Source organism: Salmo salar, chromosome ssa11 (genome assembly GCF_905237065.1).
Source record: "Salmo salar chromosome ssa11, Ssal_v3.1, whole genome shotgun sequence".
NCBI lineage: Eukaryota > Metazoa > Chordata > Actinopteri > Salmoniformes > Salmonidae > Salmo > Salmo salar.
The window spans coordinates 34,084,846-34,106,263 of NC_059452.1; the positions used below are offsets into that span (position 1 = coordinate 34,084,846).

Here is a 21,418-nt window from a genome sequence, read left to right on the forward strand (position 1 = left end):
TGGTGGCTCACATCAACACCCTTATCCCAGAAACCCTAGACTCACCCTAATTTGCATACCACACCAACAGATCCACAGAAGATGCCATCTCTATTGCACTCCACACTGCCCTTTCCCACCTGGACAAAAGGAACACCTATGTGAGAATGCTATTCATTAACTACAGCTCAGCGTTCAACACCATAGTGCCCTCAACGCTCATCACTAAGCTAAGGACCCTGGGACTAAACACCTCCCTCTGCAACTGGATCCTGGACTTCCTGACGGGCCGCCCCCAGGTGGTAAGGGCGGGTAACATCACATCTGCCACGCTAATCCTCAACATGGGGTGCGTGCTCAGTCCCCTCCTGTACTCCCTGTTCACTCATGACTGCACAGCCAGGCACGACTCCAACACCAACAGAGACCTGACCATGTGGTGCAAGGACAACAACTTCTCCCTCAATGTGATCAAGACAAAGGAGATGATTGTGGACTACAGGAAAAGAAGGACCGAACACGCCCACATTCTCATCAACGGGGCTATAGTGGAGCAGGTTGAGAGCTTCAAGTTCCTTGGTGTCCACATCACCAACAAACTAACATGGTCCAAGCACACCAAGACAGTCGTGAAGAGGGCACGACAAAACCTATTCCACCTCAGGAGACTAAAAAGATTTGGTATCGGTCCTCAGATCCTCAAAAGGTTTTACAGCTGCACCATCGAGAGCATCCTGATGGGTTGCATCACTGCCTAGTATGGCAACTGCTCGGCCTCCAACCGCAAGGCACTACAGAGGGTAGTGCGAACGGCCCAGAACATCACCGGGGCCAAGCTTCCTGCCATCCAGGACCTCTATACCAGGCGGTGTCAGAGGAAGGCCCATAAAATTGTCAAAGACTCCAGCCACCCTAGTCATAGACTTTTCTCTCTGCTACCACACGGCAAGCGGTACCGGAGCGCCAAGTCTAGGTCCAAGAGGCTTCTAAACACCTTCTACCCCCAAGCCAAAAGACTCCTGAACAGCTAATCAAATGGCTACCCCTGACTATTTGCATTGCCCCCCCCCCCATGCTGCTGCTACTCTCTGTTATTATCTATGCATAGCCACTTTAAAACTCTACCTGCATGTACATAATTAGCTCAATTACTTTGACACCTGTGCCCCCACACATTGACCCATTGATTCTGTACCGGTAACCCCTGTATATAGCCCCGCTATTGTTATTTACTGCTGCTCTTTAATTATTTATTATTCTTGTCTTTTTTTCGGTATTTTCTGAAAACTGCATTGTGGTTAAGGGCTTGTAAGTAAGCATTACACTGTAAGGTCTACACCTGTTGTATTCGGCGCATGTGACAAATAAAAATTTATTTTATTTGGAAAAGCCTTCATTGGCGTTGCCTATGCTTTCAATAATGGGCTCTGTTTCTATCTCAATATTTCCAACCGATCAGCTTCATGGAACAACCAACAGAGGGTGCAACAGGCAAGAGAGAGATTGTCAGATAGTGATAGAGAGGAAGGGAAGAGAGAGAGTGTGTTGGAGAGAGAGTATGGGAGAGAAGGTGTGGACAGAGTGACTGTGAGTGATTGGTGAGAGAGTGAGAGAGACAAACAGAAAGAGAGAGAGATGGGAGAGAGAAAGAGCACACAGCCAGGAGTTCTGGGCCAGGGAGGTGAACCGGTGTGGCCAGACAGAGAGACAGTCAGTCTGGGGGAGGGAGGGAGGGAAGGAGGTAAAGAGGGAAGGAGGGAGTAGGCAAGGCAGAGAGGGGACCACAAACAGGCCTCTATTCAGTCACACTCACAGGGCTAAACTGACGGCAACCCACCCTGTTGGCAAATAGAAATGTACCATAATTTGATTATTTCTCATGACTCTAAGTCATATCCTGTTTATACTGAACCAGCTGCCTCAGAAACAGTGAGTCGACTGAGACTGACGGGAGGTGAAAGAAGGCTTTTGTTGCCTCTACCTAGAATGTTTGGGAGACCCTCCCAGAATTAGAGGGGTGTGATTGATCTTTGTTGTGTGTCAATCCTGTTAAACACTCTGACCTAAAAGACCATGCCAATAAACTATCCATTTGAACATGAATTTTTCACTGCTGAACATGCTCCGCACACAGAAAGTGAATGAAATCAAGAGAAAGTATCAAGTAAAGTATCTTTATTTGGCATCTGATGATATGTTTTGGAGCAAATGTTGAATACAGACATTGGAAGACAAACAGTTGATTTCAGGCACATTTGGGTACATTCTGTAGAGCTCCATAAGACTAGAGCCTCTACACCTCTTGCTACTCATGATGTTCTCAGTGTGTGGTTTATTGGGCCTGTTCATGCACAGGGTCAGTCGCTCTCACACAACCCACTGGACACAGACGTCAGTTCAACATCTAGTTTTGACTGTCAACTAACGTGAACTCAAAGTAAAATGAACAAACATGCTAACCATCTCATTGGATTTAGGAAAAAAGTTAGGTGAAAAAAAGACAATTATACCCGAAATCCTTTACGTTAAATCACTATTTGCAAACCCAATCAGTTTTCCACGTTGATTCAATGTCATCACATAGATCTTTGCTGTTAAAATGACATGGAAACAACGTTGATTCAATCAGTTAGTGCCTAGTGGGAAACAGAAGAAAACAGGAGAAGTGTTCAGTTAACTGATCCCGTGCTCCATTTCAGAACATTTTGCTCCTGTTTTGTGCCTACAGTACACAACCCTAAACAGATGGCAGGGTCGGGGGAGTTGCAGGAGTGCTCTACACCAGTGTTTCTCAACCTCTGGTCCGTGGACCGGCACCTTTCCCTGGGACGTTGCTGACAGGTCCCTCAGGAAGTTAGTTGTCAAGGGTGTCGTAGTTTGCCAATCACTGGTAGTAAAAGGTTGCTAAACACTGCTCTACACCCCTTTGTCAAGTTGCTTCAGCTGCTTTGGAGACAATCATCCCTCAGCAATGACAGGAGGCATTTAAGTTCATTTGATTTTATACACTAGACCTGGCATTGTGTTATTATCTTCTAAAAGCTCTTAATACTTTCAGCCCTGTAGGGGTACAGTAAAAAGCAATGGTGTGTGTAACTTTAAATTACACTCTTCTGTCATCAGAAGTTCCAGGTAGAGAATTGCTTTAAGCCTGTTCTTTGTGGAACCTCTCAGTCATCTCTTTGATTGGTATATGGTTTATGATTGCAGGTGAAGCTTTTGGCCAGCAAGACATATGACGGTGTGTTGAAGGAGGAGGCACAGCCTCCTGTAAACATAAACAATGAATGAAGCATCTATATCTTCATCAGATATAACAGCAGGTTATGCATACAATACAAAACTGAAGGACTACAAGAGATTAAAATGCCGATGGATCTGGAGTTTAAATAAATGTGTCCGCTGAGGTTTTTTTGTGAAACAAAACAGACAATGAAGAGAAACATTTGATCTGAAAGCTACTGCAGTTGTTAAAACTGGTCCCAAGGAGTTGCTATGCACTGCACAGCCTTGTGTGAGACAACGAAAGTGTCAAACCGACCAATGACATTCATCCGTTTGGTCCTGCTTAGGCCAACAATATTGTTGACAAACCAAGGGGTCGATTCCGATTCAATTCCAATCCCCTCAGGAAATAAATACAGTGAATTTCAATGAATTCAATGAATTAACTGACTGAAATTGAAATGGAATTGACCCCAACCCTGTTGTTTTTTTATTCTACCGTGTCACTACTGAACCTGAGAGAGAAGTTGAGTCCTCTCTCTTATTTTAGGACAGCCTCAGTAGATTGCATGATGTTGCCTCTCCAGTGTGGCAGGCAGAGATTCTAGCATTGCTGTGTATTATTCACATCAGGCACTCTGTCTCCCTTCTGCTCTAAACAACTGGTGTAGGTTTGAAATACAGACGAACACAGTAGCCTGCTGTGTCGGCTTCGCTAGCTTTCTCTTTATGACTTAGAGATTAAATAAATAATATCTCCCTTAGTATCCCCTCCCGTAGCCCTTTCCTGCAGTCAAATGACCTAGTGGCCTCATGGCTGGAATGTTATTCATATTTTTCATAATTTCATAATTAATAAGCATTATTTTGAACAAATCAGTTTTTTCTATGTCAAACGGTTTTGTTATATTTCAGTTTTCTGTGATGTATATAAAGTGTAATATTGGGATGCAAACTCAACATTTAATACATTTCAACTGTATACCTGACATGGTACAGGTGTCTTCTTTCTTTATCCCATAACCATGTGTGTGAGGTGTATACTTTAGTTTCAAAGTAGATTTATGTGACCCTGATTTAGCCCACTGCAGTAAAAGGTGAAAGCGATCGTTCACCCCAAAATCAAAACTCGCCAGACATTTTTATTCCTCAAAAGTGTTGATATTTGCAATTGAAGCGTAAAAGATTTCTCGGTTTGACACAACACCACTTTTGATGTATGAAGACATCTGACAAATATAGATATTGTTTTCCCCTTTAGCATCTACAATTTTCAAGATAGGTGACAATTTGGTGACTCATAAATGCCTGTTTGGTGGATACATGCACAAGATCTCATCCCCTTTACTTCATCTTGCTCATCATTGCTACAACCGGACATGGCTAGGCTAACATTGCTAGGCTAACAGCGCTAGGCTAACAGCGCTAGGCTAACAGCGCACAAAGTAACTCAATAGACTTTTTCTATCAAATTCACAGTCCTTCATGGATTATTAGACCTATATCCATCTCCCATAGTGAGTGTATATTACGTAGGCACCTCCAGAATACACACATACTTCTGATTGTCTAGTATCTCCTCATGGGTGAATTTCACCAAGCCTCTGCTTGGCTCATAGCAACATGCCAAACCCCCACTAAATACCGGCTGGTCCAGATTGGGTGTTTACCTCTGGGTGGTACAGTCTAACACACACTGTCTGTGAGTACATGCTCCGGGGTGAAGTTTCCCCTAGGTACAGAGTTAGGATCAGCTTCCCCTCCACCAACCCTAATCTTAACCATTAGTGGAGGAAAAGCAAAACTGACCCAAGATCAGTGTCTAGCAGAAACTTCACCCTACACCGTGTCTCTATAATCCAGTCTAGTTGGCGACATGGACAAAGGATTTTAGCAACAACTCACACCTTATCGACAGCATCCCAATCCACCAAAACAAAAAATTATATTAATAATAATAATAACAATAAAACTCCAAACAATAAACAACTCTTATATATAATGAAAACATGTCGTTATTCTGGGACAAGAATGACAAGAACATACAATTACATAAAGGCTTAATTTAAACTTTTTAAAAATAGTCAGAGAGTGACAAACTGAAAAGACAATGTTACTGCTCGAAGTTGATTTGGTCTTATGTACAAGGTGGGTACTTCAAACATTCAAACCTCTTTAGTAAGTTAGAAAATGCCTTCTGTGTTCTGTAAATGTTCTTATAAAATAATTATCTTCAAGAGATCTCCCTTAATCTTCCCTGCTTAGTGATGTTTGCTGCTGGTTGATTCTCCTTCTGATCGATCTGCGCTGTATTCTGTTACTGGGGGAGGGCCCTGCTGTTGGCAAAAGAAACAAACATTACCTTCAAAGATTCCAAAGTCATTTCATAGCATCAGACAAAATGTCAATAATGCAAAGCTTCACTGAAAAATACAGTGACATTTTCGTCAACCTACAAGGAACCTCGATTTCCACCTTTCTAACGATCATTTCAATAGCAGAGTTCTTAACGAGAATTGGAAGTGTGTCAATGTGGGACTAACCTACAGGTATGTTTATAGTGTTGAAAGAGCAAAAGAGCGTGCACTACTCACCGCCCATGCATTCCACCTGTGGCTTCTCCCACTGTCCGTCTGCCATGCAGCGCACCACAGGCAGGTGGCGCTGTAGGAGGCCTGGGTTACACTGGTAGCGGATGATGGACCCAACAGTATACTGCTCCCGCCTGCTGCCAAACATCTTGGCATTCTCCACCTTTGGCGGTGCGCCACAGTAGACTGGGGAACAATGATCAGTAAATCAGTCAATCAACAAATCAATCAATCAACAAATTACAACTGATGATATTTATTGGTAGCAATTTATTTTGAAGGGTACCTGCCTAATGAGTTTATAAAACATGAATGAGTTGTAACACCAACACAGGTATAAGATAACCACACATAATGATGGCGAAGGTACAGTAAAAGGAGTTTTTAAGAAAACAATTACCAGTGCCCATCCAGACTCTAGAACACAATTCTTGAACCCTGACCCCTGACCCATATGTACCTGGGCCAGTCTTGCAGGTGAAGGGCAGGTGGTAGTTGCAGGGAACGTCGTTCCATTGGCCGTTCTCGTGCCAGATCATCACCACACAGTCTTCTCCAGAGTTAAAGTAGTTATCCGGCTGGTTCGGCCGCCAGTTCTCAAATTGCTGAGGGGTGAGGAGAGCAACATTGGTAGGAAGTTACAAAGACCACTTATGTTTCTGTTGGTTTCTTGTTTTCAATGTAGAAAACCCAGAAATCAGGAGAGTAAGTAAGAAGGCTATAGCATGCAGATCAGAATCTACACGTACAGTATGAACAGTGTATGAATCTACAGGTACAGTATGACCAGTGTATGAATATTCAGGTACAGTATGAACAGTGTATTAATGTACAGGTACAGTATGAACAGTGTATGAATGCGGTAGGCTACAGTATGAACAGTGTATTAATGTACAGGTACAGTATGAACAGTGTATTAATGTACAGGTACAGTATGAACAGTGTATGAATGCGGTAGGCTACAGTATGAACAGTGTATTAATGTACAGGTACAGTATGAACAGTGTATTAATGTACAGGTACAGTATGAACAGTGTATGAATGTGGTAAGCTACAGTATGAATAGTGTATTATTGTACAGGTACAGTATGAACAGTGTATTAATGTACAGGTACAGTATGAACAGTGTATGAATGTGGTAAGCTACAGTATGAACAGTGTATTAATGTACAGGTACAGTATGAACAGTGTATGAATGTGGTAAGCTACAGTATGAACAGTGTATGAATGTGGTAAGCTACAGTATGAACAGTGTATGAATGCGGTAGGCTACAGTAGGTGATCTGGTGGTCCCGGGAAAGGAAATGTTGGGAACCACTGGGGGAGAGCACTCTGAGTGGGGACTATGTTCTGAGCTAACCCACTTTCTCTGTACTGTGTCTGTCTGCCTGACTCACCAGTGGTGTGCCGTCTATCCAGCGGAAGTCATTCTCCACTGTCTTGTCATTGAGCCCAATCCACTGGTAGTCCTGGCCGTTGGCTGGAGGGGGGGAAAGAGTGAAGGGATATTCTCTCTCTCACATCACACACACACACACACACACACACACACACACACACACACACACACACACACACACACACACACACACACACGGCCTTTTACTCACAGTTGACAAAGTGCTGTTCCTCTGGGGTGATGATGCTGACCAGGTGAGCGCTGAGGTCTCGGCAGCGCTGCTCGGCGTCCAGCCAGGTCTCTCTCTCGGGGAAGTGCAGGTAACAGTTGCCCTGGAACTTAGTCCACCCCTCCTCACAATCCTGCTCGTCTGTGTCGTCAACAGCAGGGGGCGATAATGAGACAGAGGCTACCACACCCCGGAGAAGCTCGGGTTTATTACAGATACTCAAATACATTTACATTAGATAGGAGGGAATACTGATCAACACCACATATGACACCATAGAGGTTTTATGGAGGCTGTGTTTGTTCTAGAACTGCTGCCATTTGTCTATGCTCCATTATTAGTCCAACTAAAATCATTGATTTCTTTCAGTCCAACCTATGGTGTGATAAATATTACTGCACATTGGTGAAAATACTGCATTTTCCTGGACCTATTAACTATCAACTTGATTCACTGTTTGAGAACACTGGCAACACACATTTACTTTGGGCCACTTTGAGGTGTATGACATTTTTTGGAATGGGTGAAACATCCATTTAACCCTCAACTACAGGGTTTGGTGACCAAAACATTCTGCTTTAGCCAACGTGTTGTTGTTCTGCAAAACAAGCCAAAAATGTACAGTTGTTAATGCAGAAAATGGTTCTTTCTATAATGCATTTGTGTTTTAAAAACTAAAGCACAAACAAAAAACACCTGGGAAATTAGCACACGGGGTCTCTTGGGTAGTCTTTAACTAAATAATAATTGGTTGTGATACTTTAAATATACAACAAATCATTTAAATAGTCAGCCTAGTGAGTATCTCCCAACAGTTAATGAGAGTTTCTGTAGTATCTCTCAACAGTTAATGAGAGTTTCTGTAGTGAGTATCTCTCAACAGTTAATGAGAGTTTCTGTAGTGAGTATCTCCCAACAGTTAATGAGAGTTTCTGTAGTGAGTATCTCCCAACAGTTAATGAGAGTTTCTGTAGTATCTCTCAACAGTTAATGAGAGTTTCTGTAGTGAGTATCTCTCAACAGTTAATGAGAGTTTCTGTAGTGAGTATCTCCCAACAGTTAATGAGAGTTTCTGTAGTATCTCCCAACAGTTAATGAGAGTTTCTGTAGTATCTCCCAACAGTTAATGAGAGTTTCTGTAGTATCTCCCAACAGTTAATGAGAGTTTCTGTAGTATCTCCCAACAGTTAATGAGAGTTTCTGTAGTATCTCCCAACAGTTAATGAGAGTTTCTGTAGTATCTCTCAACAGTTAATGAGAGTTTCTGTAGTGAGTATCTCCCAACAGTTAATGAGAGTTTCTGTAGTGAGTCTCTCAACAGTTAATGAGAGTTTCTGTAGTATCTCCCAACAGTTAATGAGAGTTTCTGTAGTATCTCCCAACAGTTAATGAGAGTTTCTGTAGTATCTCCCAACAGTTAATGAGAGTTTCTGTAGTGAGTATCTCTCAACAGTTAATGAGAGTTTCTGTAGTATCTCTCAACAGTTAATGAGAGTTTCTGTAGTGAGTATCTCTCAACAGTTAATGAGAGTTTCTGTAGTGAGTATCTCTCAACAGTTAATGACAGTTTCTGTAGTATCTCCCAACAGTTAATGAGAGTTTCTGTAGTGAGTATCTCTCAACAGTTAATGAGAGTTTCTGTAGTATCTCCCAACAGTTAATGAGAGTTTCTGTAGTGAGTATCTCCCAACAGTTAATGAGAGTTTCTGTAGTATCTCCCAACAGTTAATGAGAGTTTCTGTAGTGAGTATCTCCCAACAGTTAATGAGAGTTTCTGTAGTATCTCCCAACAGTTAATGAGAGTTTCTGTAGTGAGTATCTCCCAACAGTTAATGAGAGTTTCTGTAGTATCTCCCAACAGTTAATGAGAGTTGCTGTAGGGAAATTTACTCTGTATACTTGTTTACAGAACATGGTGAATACCTTTTTCCCTTCACTGTAACGTTCAAGGTTTCATTCATTCCTTCACCACACCCACATGACTAAACAATTTCACAAAATGGCTACTTCAGCTACTTCCGTACACCTGCTTGCTAGGACCAGCAACAGAACTACACACTAAGAAAAGAAGGTTCCTCAAGGGTTCTTTGGGAAGGGTGATGGTTCTATGTGGAACCATAATGACTCAAAGAACCATTTGAGGCCTTCAATGGTTCTTTGCAGTTTTGTGATAATTAAAATGTTGGGGCGTGGCTTGCGCATAGCTTTCTGTTCAACTGTGAGTGAGTGTCATTCCAGTTGATCTAATCTGTTGTGTTATGCTGTTACATGTTAAATATGACTGTGGCCAGTGACAGTGTCTTGTAAAAGACTCATGTATGACCTCGTGTCAGTTGAGAACATTTGCCTACTTACTAAATCAGTGGTTGTCAATTCTCTCCGTAGTGACTCCCAGAGCTAGCACACCTAACTCAACGTGTCAACTAAAACAATAATAACGCAGAAGGAATTCCAACAATATAATAAAACAACATGTATGGTTCCTCAAAAGGATCTACAAAGAACCTTTTACACTAACAAAGGTTCTTTATAGAACTATTCTCCATCAAGGTCCTATAAAGAACCATAAAAATGGGGTTCTATGTGGCACCAAAAAGGCTTTTAACCATAGCGGAACCCTTTATTGGTGCTATATAGATCCTTCATAGAACCTTAGGAAAATGTTTTTTTTATAGCACCATAAAGGTTCTATTTAGAACCTTATGAGCATGGTTCTTTATAGAACCTTCAAAAAAAGGTTATATATAGCACCAAAAAGGGATCCACTGTGGTTACAAGCCAAAGAACCCTTATTTGGCATTATACAGAACCTATTGTTTTGTGTGTAGACCTGGCTGAGAAAATCCACCCACCAGATATAAGCACAGTCCTGAGTAAAGGACAGGGAGCAGTATGATGACATTGCCCCTAGACTACGGATGGCCCATACCCCTTTAGACCCGTGGATCAGTCAGGGTCTTAACTTACTGTTGACACTTAGAATACACAAGATGCACTTCCCGGGTGGCGCAGTGGTCTAAGGCACTGCATTGCAGTGCTAGCTGTGCCACCAGAGATTCTGGGTTCGACCCCAGGCTCTGTCGCGACCGAGAGGCCCATGGGGCTTTGCACATTTGATCCAGCGTCATCCGGGCTAGGGAGGGCTTGGCTGGCAGGCGCACTAGCGACTCCTATAGCGGGCCGGGTGCAGTGTCAAGATACAATGCACATCCAAACCGGAAGCCAGCCGCACCAATGTGTCGGAGGAAACACCATACTCCTGGCGAAAGGCGCAGAATTTCAGCAAACTTGCTTTAAAACTACAACATTTTTTATACACCCCATAGCAAAATGTGTAGAATTGCAGGAAATGAATTGTAGATTTTTTTTTTTATGATCTCCTCTGTCAAGAGGAGGGCCGCTAAAATGTTTTGCTCACAAGGATCTAATGTCAGTTTTGCGTTTTTACCCTTAATGGTAAGGATTTGGCAAAAGGAACGCTGATCCTAGATCTGTCCCTACAATCAACTTATTCTGGGGCAGACAGAAGAATTCACTGCCACACCTGGGTCACGTTCAGCATGCACAAAACAGGAGAAAACGTTTTTGAAATAGAGGAAGTATACCCAAACTTGGCCGATGATAACCCTAATTGGGGTTTTCCATTTAAAAATGTTTTCGGCCATTTGTCATCCTGAACGCAGCCCTGCTATGATGCAAGCTGCCAGCGATAACAGTTTCCTTTGCATCCTTATGACTCCTGTTGTTTTTGAGAGGTTGTTGTTTGTTAGTAAACATTAGCTGAAGCCGACCTCGTACCAATCTCGCAGAGGTCCCCTCCGTAGCTGGGCAGGCATAAGCATTTGTAAGAGTCTGCATTTTCCACACAGGTGGCTCCATTGGCACAAGGGTTGGAATGGCACACATCAACCTCTGCAAAAAAGGGGGGGGGCGAGGTGAGACTGGTGCCTCAGGGGGTGAAGGGGTAGTTGCCTTGGCAGGGGGGGAGCTGGGAAACAACATCTTGGAAGTCATGGAATCAGAACACTCTGAGATGCTGCAACATGGTGATTCAGACTCCAGCCTTACTGTCAGGTCATCATTGAAAGGAAGATGAATTATCATCTCAATGATGTTCACTCCTGTACATGTTAACCTTTCTTCAGACCACAACATTTTACTACTTTTTTCATAAATGTTGAACTTCTGATTCATACAGTTTAGAAGACAGATACTTTATCATATCAATGTATTCAGATCTGAAGTAACTTTAAGTCTGGATCAGCTACTTGTTGGGTGGCATACCCATAGAAATAGAATGACTAGATGAGAGTAATTCTAATTCTTTGGGAAGTCTTGTGTTCAGATTCATATAGGCAGAAGTTCCAGGTATGTACACAGCATGTACCCAGTATGCACCAGGATGTTGGTAGGTGTACCAGGGGTTAGCAGCCATGCAGTAGGAAAGAGAATAGAACCAGCAGGAAAATCTGTCTGAAATGGCATCATAATGACGTCCAACCAGTTTTGCCAGTTGGGTAAGCTTACTGTAGCCTAGGCAACAGCAGAACAAAAACAACACAGGATGGAGTGACTCATGATAAAGGAGTATGGTGGAGAGATCCTGAGACATCGAGGCAAGGAGACGATACACACATACACGCCAAAGACCCCGCGACTGTCTGACAAACACGAATGAGAGACCCAAAACCAGGTGCAGGCAAAACAGGACAAAACATCACACTACAACACAAAGCATACAGTACATCAAGACAGGAAAAAGTGGGAACAAAATGCATTGTTAGTGTTAGTGAATCACATATAAAAATATAAAAAATACAGCCTACGGAATATTGCTAAATGTCTGAATATGTACAGTATCAAATAGTAGCATCGGGACAGAGGGTTGCAAAATTCCAGGAACTTTCAATAAATTCCCTGGTTTCCCAGAAATCCTGGTCGGAGGATTCCGGATTTCCTGCTTATACCCTTCTGATTCTGGGAAACCTCCAAACAGGATTTCAGAAAAACCATTCCCTGAATTACGCAACCCTAATCATGACAGAGCGACCGATGTCCAGGCATACAGTAGAGAGATGAGAAAAGCATTGTTAGAAACTTTCTTTACTAAGGTGTGTTACTTTCCAGTAAAACATTTACAACACTTCTGAGGACGTCAGAATGGATCAGAAAGAGAGATGTGCAGAGAGTTAGGAATGAAGACCTTGCTAGGAAAGGAAGGAATCTTATGAGAGATAATGAGAGCTAATGATACCCCTGCATCAGGACTCACCATACTGGCACCCTTCTCCCACTTTCCCGGGCGGACACTGGCACAGCCCAACACCATCCTCCACTGAGCATGACCCAGCACCACACGGGTTAGGGTCACATGGGTTAGGGATACCTAAGCATGAATACAATTAGGATGAATACAATACAGTGTGTACCTTAGCACCAAAATGGCACCATACTCCCTATTTAGTGTACTATATAGGGAATAGGGTGACATTTCTGATTGGCCCGTTCAATAAAAACACCATGCCACTTTACATAATTGAAATAAGTCTGTTGGCTCTACAGCTTAACAGCCAAACAAACGTTCTTTTAACTGTCCATAAGTCGACTGAAAGTGTGCTGACTCACCCTCCTCTGAGGATGGCTCCTCCATGACGTCAGGGGTCTGCAAGGAGATGGCTGGGGCAGCCAATCCGGCGGGAGCAAGGTCGGGGGCAAAGGTCACGTAAAACTCGCTGGTGGTCTCCCCCAGCTCAGCCCCGCCAGCCATGGCCTCCTCTGGCCCCTCTGTGCCCTCCATAAGCTCCCTATTGCTGGGCGGAGAGGACAGCACCACAGGGAGCAGATCTCCAGAGTGTGCCCCAGATGAGACACCGCTGGCCTGGTTTGGGTGGTCAGCACCACTCCCTGTGTGGGACCCGCTTCCCTGCCCACTGAACTGCACTGGCCCAGCCCCCAGCTCCATGGAAACCGTGGTTGCCTTGGAAACCTCTGTCATGAAGTCATTAGTCAGGAAGGTGACAGCGCTGTCCTCCTCATCGCTGGTGGAGGATCTGGAGATTCCAGACATGTCTCCGGATGGGAGGCCCGACGTTCCGAACCCTGATGTGTATCCGCCTCTTCCCACTCCGGAGTCGTAGTGGAGAGTCCCCGAGGCCTCCTGTTCCCCTGAGGCTGACCCCGTGAGGTCAGTAAACCCTGACCCCAAGAAGGTCACACCCGGGAAGAACCCTGAGCCGCTGCTGCCCGAGGCCGAACCGCTGATATCACCACTTCCGGAGCCGTAGTGGAGAGACCCCGAGGCCTCCTGTTCCCCTGAGGCTGACCCCGTGAGGTCGGTAAACCCTGACCCCAAGAAGGTCACACTCGGGAAGAACCCTGAGCCGCTGCTGCCCGAGGCCGAACCGCTGATATCACCGCTTCCAGAGCCGTAGTGGAGAGACCCCGAGGCCTCCTGTTCCCCTGAGGCTGACCCCGTGAGGTCGGTAAACCCTGACCCCAAGAAGGTCACACCCGGGAAGTACCCTGAGCCGCTGCTTCCCGAGGCCGAACCGCTGATATCACCGCTTCCGGAGCCGTAGTGGAGAGACCCCGAGGCCTCCTGTTCCCCTGAGGCTGACCCCGTGAGGTCAGTAAACCCTGACCCCAAGAAGGTCACACCCGGGAAGAACCCTGAGCCGCTGCTTCCCGAGGCCGAACCGCTGATATCACCGCTTCCGGAGCCGTAGTGGAGAGACCCCGAGGCCTCCTGTTCCCCTGAGGCTGACCCCGTGAGGTCGGTAAACCCTGACCCCAAGAAGGTCACATCCGGGAAGAACCCTGAGCCGCTGCTGCCAGATCCGGAGCCGCTGAATTCCAGGCCCCCTCCACCCAGCTCCTTCTCTTTGTGTGTGTGAGAGGTGGAAACCTCCATCAGTTTCCCATCGATCAGCAGGACCTGAGTGTCTCCGGTTCCCGACTCCTCTCCCGAATGACCACTGGAGCCTCCTGAGGGAAAGAATCCTGAGGGAAATCCGGAAAACTCCTCACTGGAACTAGAGCTGGAGCCGGACGACATTCCAGACAAATCCCCACTTTCACCAGAGCTGCTGGAGCTGTCAGACGAAGAGCCGCTCTCCTCAGAACTGACACCGGAGCCACTTCCCGAACCCGACAGGAACCCACTGCCACTGAACATTCCCAATCCCATTTCTGAGGGGAAGGTGAGGATCCCAGTGATTCCCTCTCCAGCCTCCTGAGGACCCCCAGAGCCCAAACCAGATAAAACGTTGCTACTCCCTGAAGAGAAGGTGACCGTTATTCCCGATCCGTCTCCACTCAGCCCCGAGCCGGACGCATCTTCACTACTCAGACCAGACGATCCGCTGGGAATCTCTGTGCTTCCACTGCCTGAAAGATCACCTGACCCGGACAGATCCCCGGAATGAGGCAGATCACCAGAGTGATCACCAGAGAGATCTCCGGAGGATCCACTCGCGCCAGAGGCCCCGGAACCAGAGCCTGAGGACTCCACAGAGATGGGAGGAGTGATGGAAGGCAGGACTGTGGAGAGAGAGTGAGAGTCAGAGAGAGAAAGAGGGAGAGAGAGACAGAGAGCGAGATATAGAAAGAAAGAAAAGTGATTTACATATTTCAGTAATGTATATACAGTGTATTTATATATTTATAGTGTAGAATTCCATAAAATGCTTATTAAAGGCAAGTGAAGACTATGGCTCTTACCAGGCCTCAGCAAATCAGTGATGGATGTGAGGTTAACCAAAGCCTCTTCTATCTCTGTGATGTTCAATCCAGTTTCATTGGCGAGAAGCAAGATGTCCACTACAGGAAACAAAAAATATTTGAGTGAGTGAGTGAGTGAGTGAGTGAGTGAGTGAGTGGGTGAATGACTGAGTGGGTGGGTGAGTGAGTGAGTGAGTGAGTGAGTGAGTGAGTGAGTGAGTGAGTGAGTGAGTGAGTGAGTGAGTGAGTGAGTGAGTGAGTGAGTGGGTGAATGACTGAGTGGGTGAGTGACTGAGTGGGTGAGTGAGTGAGTGAGTGAGTGAGTGAGTGAGTGAGTGAGTGAGTGAGTGAGTGAGTGAGTGAAGGTGAGTGAGTGACCATGCAAGCGAACAAGTGAGTGAGATTGAATGATAATGCGAGCGAGTGAAGACTCAGTGAGAGGGTGAGAGGGAGAGTGAGTGAGAGAGTGGGTGAGTGGGTTGGTGGGTGAGTGAGAGAGTGGGTGAGTGGGTGAGTAGGTGGGTGGGTGGGTGGGTGGGTGAGTGGGTGGGTGATTGAGAGAGTGGGTGAGTGGGTGGGTGAGTGGGTGGGTGGGTGAGTAGGTGGGTGGGTGATTGAGAGAGTGGGTGAGTAGGTGGGTGAGTAGGTGGGTGAGTGGGTGAGTAGGTGGGTGGGTGAGTGAGTAGGTGGGTGATTGAGAGGGTGGGTGGGTGGGTGAGTAGGTGGGTGGGTGATTGAGAGAGTGGGTGAGTAGGTGGGTGAGTGGGTGAGTAGGTGGGTGAGTAGGTGGGTGGGTGAGTGAGTAGGTGGGTGATTGAGAGGGTGGGTGGGTGGGTGGGTGGGTGAGTGGGTGAGTAGGTGGGTGATTGAGAGGGTGGGTGGGTGGGTGGGTGAGTGAGTGGGTGAGTAGGTGGGTGATTGAGAGGGTGGGTGGGTGGGTGAGTGAGTGGGTGAGTGGGTGAGTAGGTGGGTGATTGAGAGGGTGGGTGAGTGAGTGAGTGAGTAGGTGGGTGATTGAGAGGGTGGGTGGGTGGGTGAGTGAGTGGGTGAGTAGGTGGGTGATTGAGAGGGTGGATGGGTGGGTGAGTGAGTGGGTGAGTGGGTGAGTAGGTGGGTGATTGAGAGGGTGGGTGAGTGAGTGAGTGAGTAGGTGGGTGATTGAGAGGGTGGGTGAGTGGGTGAGTGAGTGGGTGAGTAGGTGGGTGATTGAGAGGGTGGATGGGTGGGTGAGTGAGTGGGTGAGTAGGTGGGTGGGTGAGTGAGTGAGTAGGTGGGTGATTGAGAGGGTGGGTGGGTGGGTGAGTGAGTGGGTGAGTAGGTGGGTGATTGAGAGGGTGGGTGGGTGGGTGAGTGAGTGGGTGAGTAGGTGGGTGATTGAGAGGGTGGGTGGGTGGGTGAGTGAGTGGGTGAGTAGGTGGGTGATTGAGAGATGACACATTATTCTATTTCATTCCTGTGTCTATCCAAGACCAACGTCCAGATTTGATTGCGTTTTAGCCTGAATATTTTTTTGATGTTGAAATAAAGTGGAAACAACATGACTTATGATTCAACACATTTCAGTCCAAACCTTTGAAGCAGTAGGCGTCATATCTGGAATACAGGTCTGGGTATCCTGTCTGGTTGTTGTGGGTGTATACTGTGTACACCCCTGCCTTCCCTGCACCACACGCCGCACGGGGGTTGGTGATGGGGTACCGGACACTCCGGTCGATTAGCCAACCTGCGCGGCACTTATCCAGGCCTTGTCTCCAGGCGGTGTAGAGCTGCCCAGTAGAGGCCAGGGTAGCGTTCAGCTCCTGACAGTGAGCCAGAGCACCGTCATAGGTGAAGCCCTCACTGGAGCCAGCATGGAACACATCACCTAGAGAAGAGAGGACAGTCAGGTTAACGGATCAGAAGATGGTGAGAAGATAAGAGAAGAGGACAGTCAGGTTAAGCGATGAGAGGATGGTGAGAAGAGAAGAGGACCGTCAGGTTAACGGATCAGAGGATGGTGAGAAGAGAAGAGAAGAGGACAGTCAGGTTAAGCGATGAGAGGATGGTGAGAAGAGAAGAGAAGATAAGAGAAGAGGACAGTCAGTTTAAGGGATGAGAGGATGGTGAGAAGAGGACAGTCAGGTTAAGGGATGAGAGGATGGTGAGAAGAGGACAGTCAGGTTAAGGGATGAGAGGATGGTGAGAAGAGGACAGTCAGGTTAAGGGATGAGAGGATGGTGAGAAGAGGACAGTCAGGTTAAGGGATGAGAGGATGGTGAGAAGAGGACAGTCAGGTTAAGGGATGAGAGGATGGTGAGAAGAGGACAGTCAGGTTAAGGGATGAGAGGATGGTGAGAAGAGGACAGTCAGGTTAAGGGATGAGAGGATGGTGAGAAGAGGACAGTCAGGTTAAGGGATGAGAGGATGGTGAGAAGAGGACAGTCAGGTTAAGGGATGAGAGGATGGTGAGAAGAGGACAGTCAGGTTAAGGGATGAGAGGATGGTGAGAAGAGGACAGTCAGGTTAAGGGATGAGAGGATGGTGACAAGAGGACAGTCAGGTTAAGGGATGAGAGGATGGTGAGAAGAGGACAGTCAGGTTAAGGGATGAGAGGATGGTGAGAAGAGGACAGTCAGGTTAAGGGATGAGAGGATGGTGAGAAGAGGACAGTCAGTTTAAGGGATGAGAGGATGGTGAGAAGAGGACAGTCAGGTTAAGGGATGAGAGGATGGTGAGAAGAGGACAGTCAGGTTAAGGGATGAGAGGATGGTGAGAAGAGGACAGTCAGGTTAAGGGATGAGAGGATGGTGAGAAGAGGACAGTCAGGTTAAGGGATGAGAGGATGGTGACAAGAGAAGAGAAGAGAGGACATGGACAGTCAGTGCTCAAAACAACTCCCACAGCGATGTGGTCTGTGATAAGCCAAACCTCTTTTTCAATTGCCATTCATTTCCCACATAGTTAAGACAGTGTATATATAATAAACTAGCCCAACCTCTTGACTTATCTTTAAAGACTACTACTGCAATAAACAGACAAGAAATAGACAAGGTATGACAACATCTCTGGGTTACAAAGTGATTCAAGAGCAATTTGAGTGAACAAAACCTAGTGTGTTTTCTCACCCCTGAGTCTGTCCACGTAGCAGTACACATCGTAGTGTTCGTCAGCGGGCCTCAGTCCATAGGACCTCACTCCTGGTAAAGTCTCCAGATCCCCAGAGCACTTTTCCAGAGGAGACACGATGGGATACCTGGGCATGAAAACAACCTTTATTCACGGCCACGAATGGGAGTATAATGAAGAAGAAGACGGTTGTACTGATGGTAAGGAACAGTGACAAGGACTTGAAACAAGTACAGTATCTCTCTGTGTGTGTGTGTGTGTGTGTGTGTGTGTGTGTGTGTGTGTGTGTGTGTGTGTGTGTGTGTGTGTGTGTGTGTGTGTGTGTGTGTGTGTGTGTGTGTGTGTGTGTGTGTGTGTATACATGTATTAATCTGTCTGTAGTTGTGTCTTTAAATATGTTTGTGTGCCCATGTATACAGACAAGTGTGTGTGTGTCTTCCCTCCTACCTGACGGTCTGATCCAGAAGCCAGCCTGCATCACACTGGTGGTAGCCGGCCTCGTAGGCAGCCTGGAGCTGCTCTGGGGTGGCGATGGAGGCTCCAACACTCTGACAGGCCAGCTGGGCCTCCACGAAGGTGAAGGCGTAGCGGCTAGGCCCAGCACGGTAGTGGAACACCACACCTACAGATGGAGGGGTAATGATGCTGATATAATGTGGTTGATCTCATGCACCAAACACATTAATCACCCAACTGTGTTTTTATTCACAGTTTGTAATCATTCAGATTTTTTTAACAATTATTTGGTGTCTTTTTCAGAGTGTGCTGTAAAAACGACATTGGAAATATCCTCTCACAGTCCACCAATAAAGCTGGCAAGTCTCCTCAGCAATGACTGTAATTCTTCTCTTTCCATTTCAACACGCAAACTCTCAGTAGTATTGAAAGTAGGGCTTGTACACTCAGTTGTTCCAGAAACAACTTTTCCAACTTTTCCATAGTCCCATGAAAAGTGACTATGTATACTATTTACAGTGAAACCCAGCAGATATCCAGTCACTGACCTGTAGCAGAAAATAAATATTCTGATGCGCTCACTTCGCTGATCTCACTCCCCACATCCGGCCTGGCCGTTACTCTCCCCACCACATCCACAACCAACTCTGTCACACTGGGCGGCTGTGGGAGTGGAAGCTCGGTGACACTGGGCGGCTGTGGGAGTGGAAGCTCGGTGACACTGGGCGGCTGTGGGAGTGGAAGCTCGGTGACACTGGGCGGCTGTGGGAGTGGAAGCTCGGTGACACTGGGCGGCTGTGGGAGTGGAAGCTCGGTGACACTGGGCGGCTGTGGGAGTGGAAGCTCGGTGACACTGGGCGGCTGTGGGAGTGGAAGCTCGGTGACACTGGGTGGCTGTGGTAAGGGCAGCTCAGTGACACTGGGCGGCTGTGGCAGGGGCAACTCAATGCCGAAGGTGAAGTCCACGCTAGTGGGTTTCTGGGTGGCCAGGTCCTCGCCCAGCGCCTCGCTCTCTGTGGTCATCTTCCCGAAGAACACCTCGGGAGGACCCTGGGTCACCGTGGCAATGCTCAGGACGCTGCTGCCCGCCTCGGTGGGCACCGCCATGCCTGAACCCTCCTCGTCCGTTTCTAGAGGAGACCGAAGAAAGGGTTCATGCTCGTGATCGCTAAACTGTTGGGAACGGTTTCCAAACGGAAACATGTGGTGAGAATGGTTGTTTACTGTTTCACTTAACACTGTTGTGATCCTGAACAAATTCAGCCATTTGACAAATTTGAAATAATAAAACGCTTAAAAATATGACTCAAATATGACACTAAAACACACACACACACACTTAGAAATATGACACTAAAACGCACACACACACACACTTAGAAATATAACACTAAAACGCACACACACACGCTTACAAATATGACACTAAAACGCTTACCAATATGAAACATTAAAATAATCTTGTGTCGGTAGGTTCATTCCAATGACAACACATTCCAGTCTATGGCTGATTCACAGTGTAACCTAGCCTGGCTATATAGCCAACTCATATAGGAGTTGCCAAGACGACACAGACAGATCTGGGACCAGGCTAAATGCAACCTACCTGTGTAGCAGTAGGCATCATAGCGGGATTCGGGGAGGGGGTACCCCGTCTGGTTGACGTGGAGGTACACGGTTCGTACCCCCAGCAGACCCCCTCCGCACTGCGGCCTCCGGACGTTGATGGGGTAGCGGACGCTCCTGTCTCCCAGCCAGCCTGCATTGCACACATCCAGACCAGCCTGCCAGGCCAGGTACAGCTGTCCTGTGGTGGCCAACAGGGCCCCCTGCTTACTACACTGTTCCTCAGCCTCAGAGTAGGTGAACTTAGCCACAGAGCCAGAGTAGAACACACTGCCTGGGAGAGGAGACAACAGGGGAGGATGGACGTGAGATAGTGACATGTTCAGTGTAACTTGAGGTTGATAGTTGTGAAGTTAAGAATATTTGAGTCAATGTAACTCATTTATTTCATTAAGGCAATGCACATTAATCACAATTAAAATGTTCACCATTTTCACATCAGAGAGAAAAAGGCGTCTGTGAAAACGTTCTGTATTCTCCAAAGTGAACATGTCCTGATGTCATCCTGTCACTCACTTATGAAAAAAAGATCAAGGATGTATCCTTGGTTACCTGTCATCTTCTCGGCAAAACAGTACACGTCGTAAGTCTCGTTGACATCTCTCACTCCGTAGGTTCGCACCCCGGGGAACTCGTCTTTGTCGCCATAGCAATTCTCACGTGGATCATGGATTGGGTACCTTTCACAGAAAACAGAGATGAGTGTAAAATCCATACCAGTGCAGAGTGATAGGCCTACCTTGCAGAGAGATAATTTAAAGTGGTATCCTTTGGGATCTGATGTATATCTCGTATATGTTTTGACCCAAATAAATTCAATTCAATCAGTGTGTTGGTTTAATACAGTTAAACACCTCCATTACAACATCAACATTCTGAGTGAATCAGTTGAGGCAGAGACGTGTTAGTTTATTGATTCAATTGGAGCCTTTGTCTTCCTTCCTGGGTAACATATTATTTCAAACATATTATTTTTATGTTTAAAAAGCTTTAAAAAGCTTCTTAGTCCAATACTAGGCTTAATCTGTGTCCGGGAAACCGGTCCACAATGTTTCTTCTAAACCTTGTAGTATTTCTGAGAAATAAACT

The 21,418-nt window shown here is 46.3% G+C and overlaps 1 protein-coding gene across 5 annotated transcripts in view; it reads right to left on the reverse strand.

The window, feature by feature from the left end:
* Positions 1-2,139: 2,139 nt before the first annotated feature.
* The window catches only part of LOC106562525 (aggrecan core protein), a 34,422-nt gene continuing 15,143 nt past the window's right edge, over positions 2,140-21,418 (reverse strand). For 2 of the 5 annotated variants that reach the window (XM_045689392.1, XM_045689391.1), the window contains 15 exons: positions 20,882-21,009; positions 20,310-20,603; positions 19,252-19,833; positions 18,695-18,869; positions 18,247-18,374; positions 16,713-17,006; positions 15,143-15,241; positions 13,049-14,962; positions 12,696-12,809; positions 11,222-11,335; positions 7,406-7,564; positions 7,193-7,275; positions 6,256-6,400; positions 5,799-5,981; positions 2,140-5,540 (listed from right to left, as the gene is read on the reverse strand). In XM_045689392.1, the coding sequence (XP_045545348.1) occupies positions 5,452-5,540; positions 5,799-5,981; positions 6,256-6,400; positions 7,193-7,275; positions 7,406-7,564; positions 11,222-11,335; positions 12,696-12,809; positions 13,049-14,962; positions 15,143-15,241; positions 16,713-17,006; positions 18,247-18,374; positions 18,695-18,869; positions 19,252-19,833; positions 20,310-20,603; positions 20,882-21,009 (4,501 nt within the window). In that variant the 3' untranslated portion in view covers positions 2,140-5,451. Of the gene's footprint in view, positions 5,541-5,798; positions 5,982-6,255; positions 6,401-7,192; positions 7,276-7,405; positions 7,604-11,221; positions 11,336-12,695; positions 12,810-13,048; positions 14,963-15,142; positions 15,242-16,712; positions 17,007-18,246; positions 18,375-18,694; positions 18,870-19,251; positions 19,834-20,309; positions 20,604-20,881; positions 21,010-21,418 lie in introns of all 5 variants that reach the window. The other 3 variants (XM_045689393.1, XM_045689394.1, XM_045689395.1) reach the window with 3 other exon arrangements.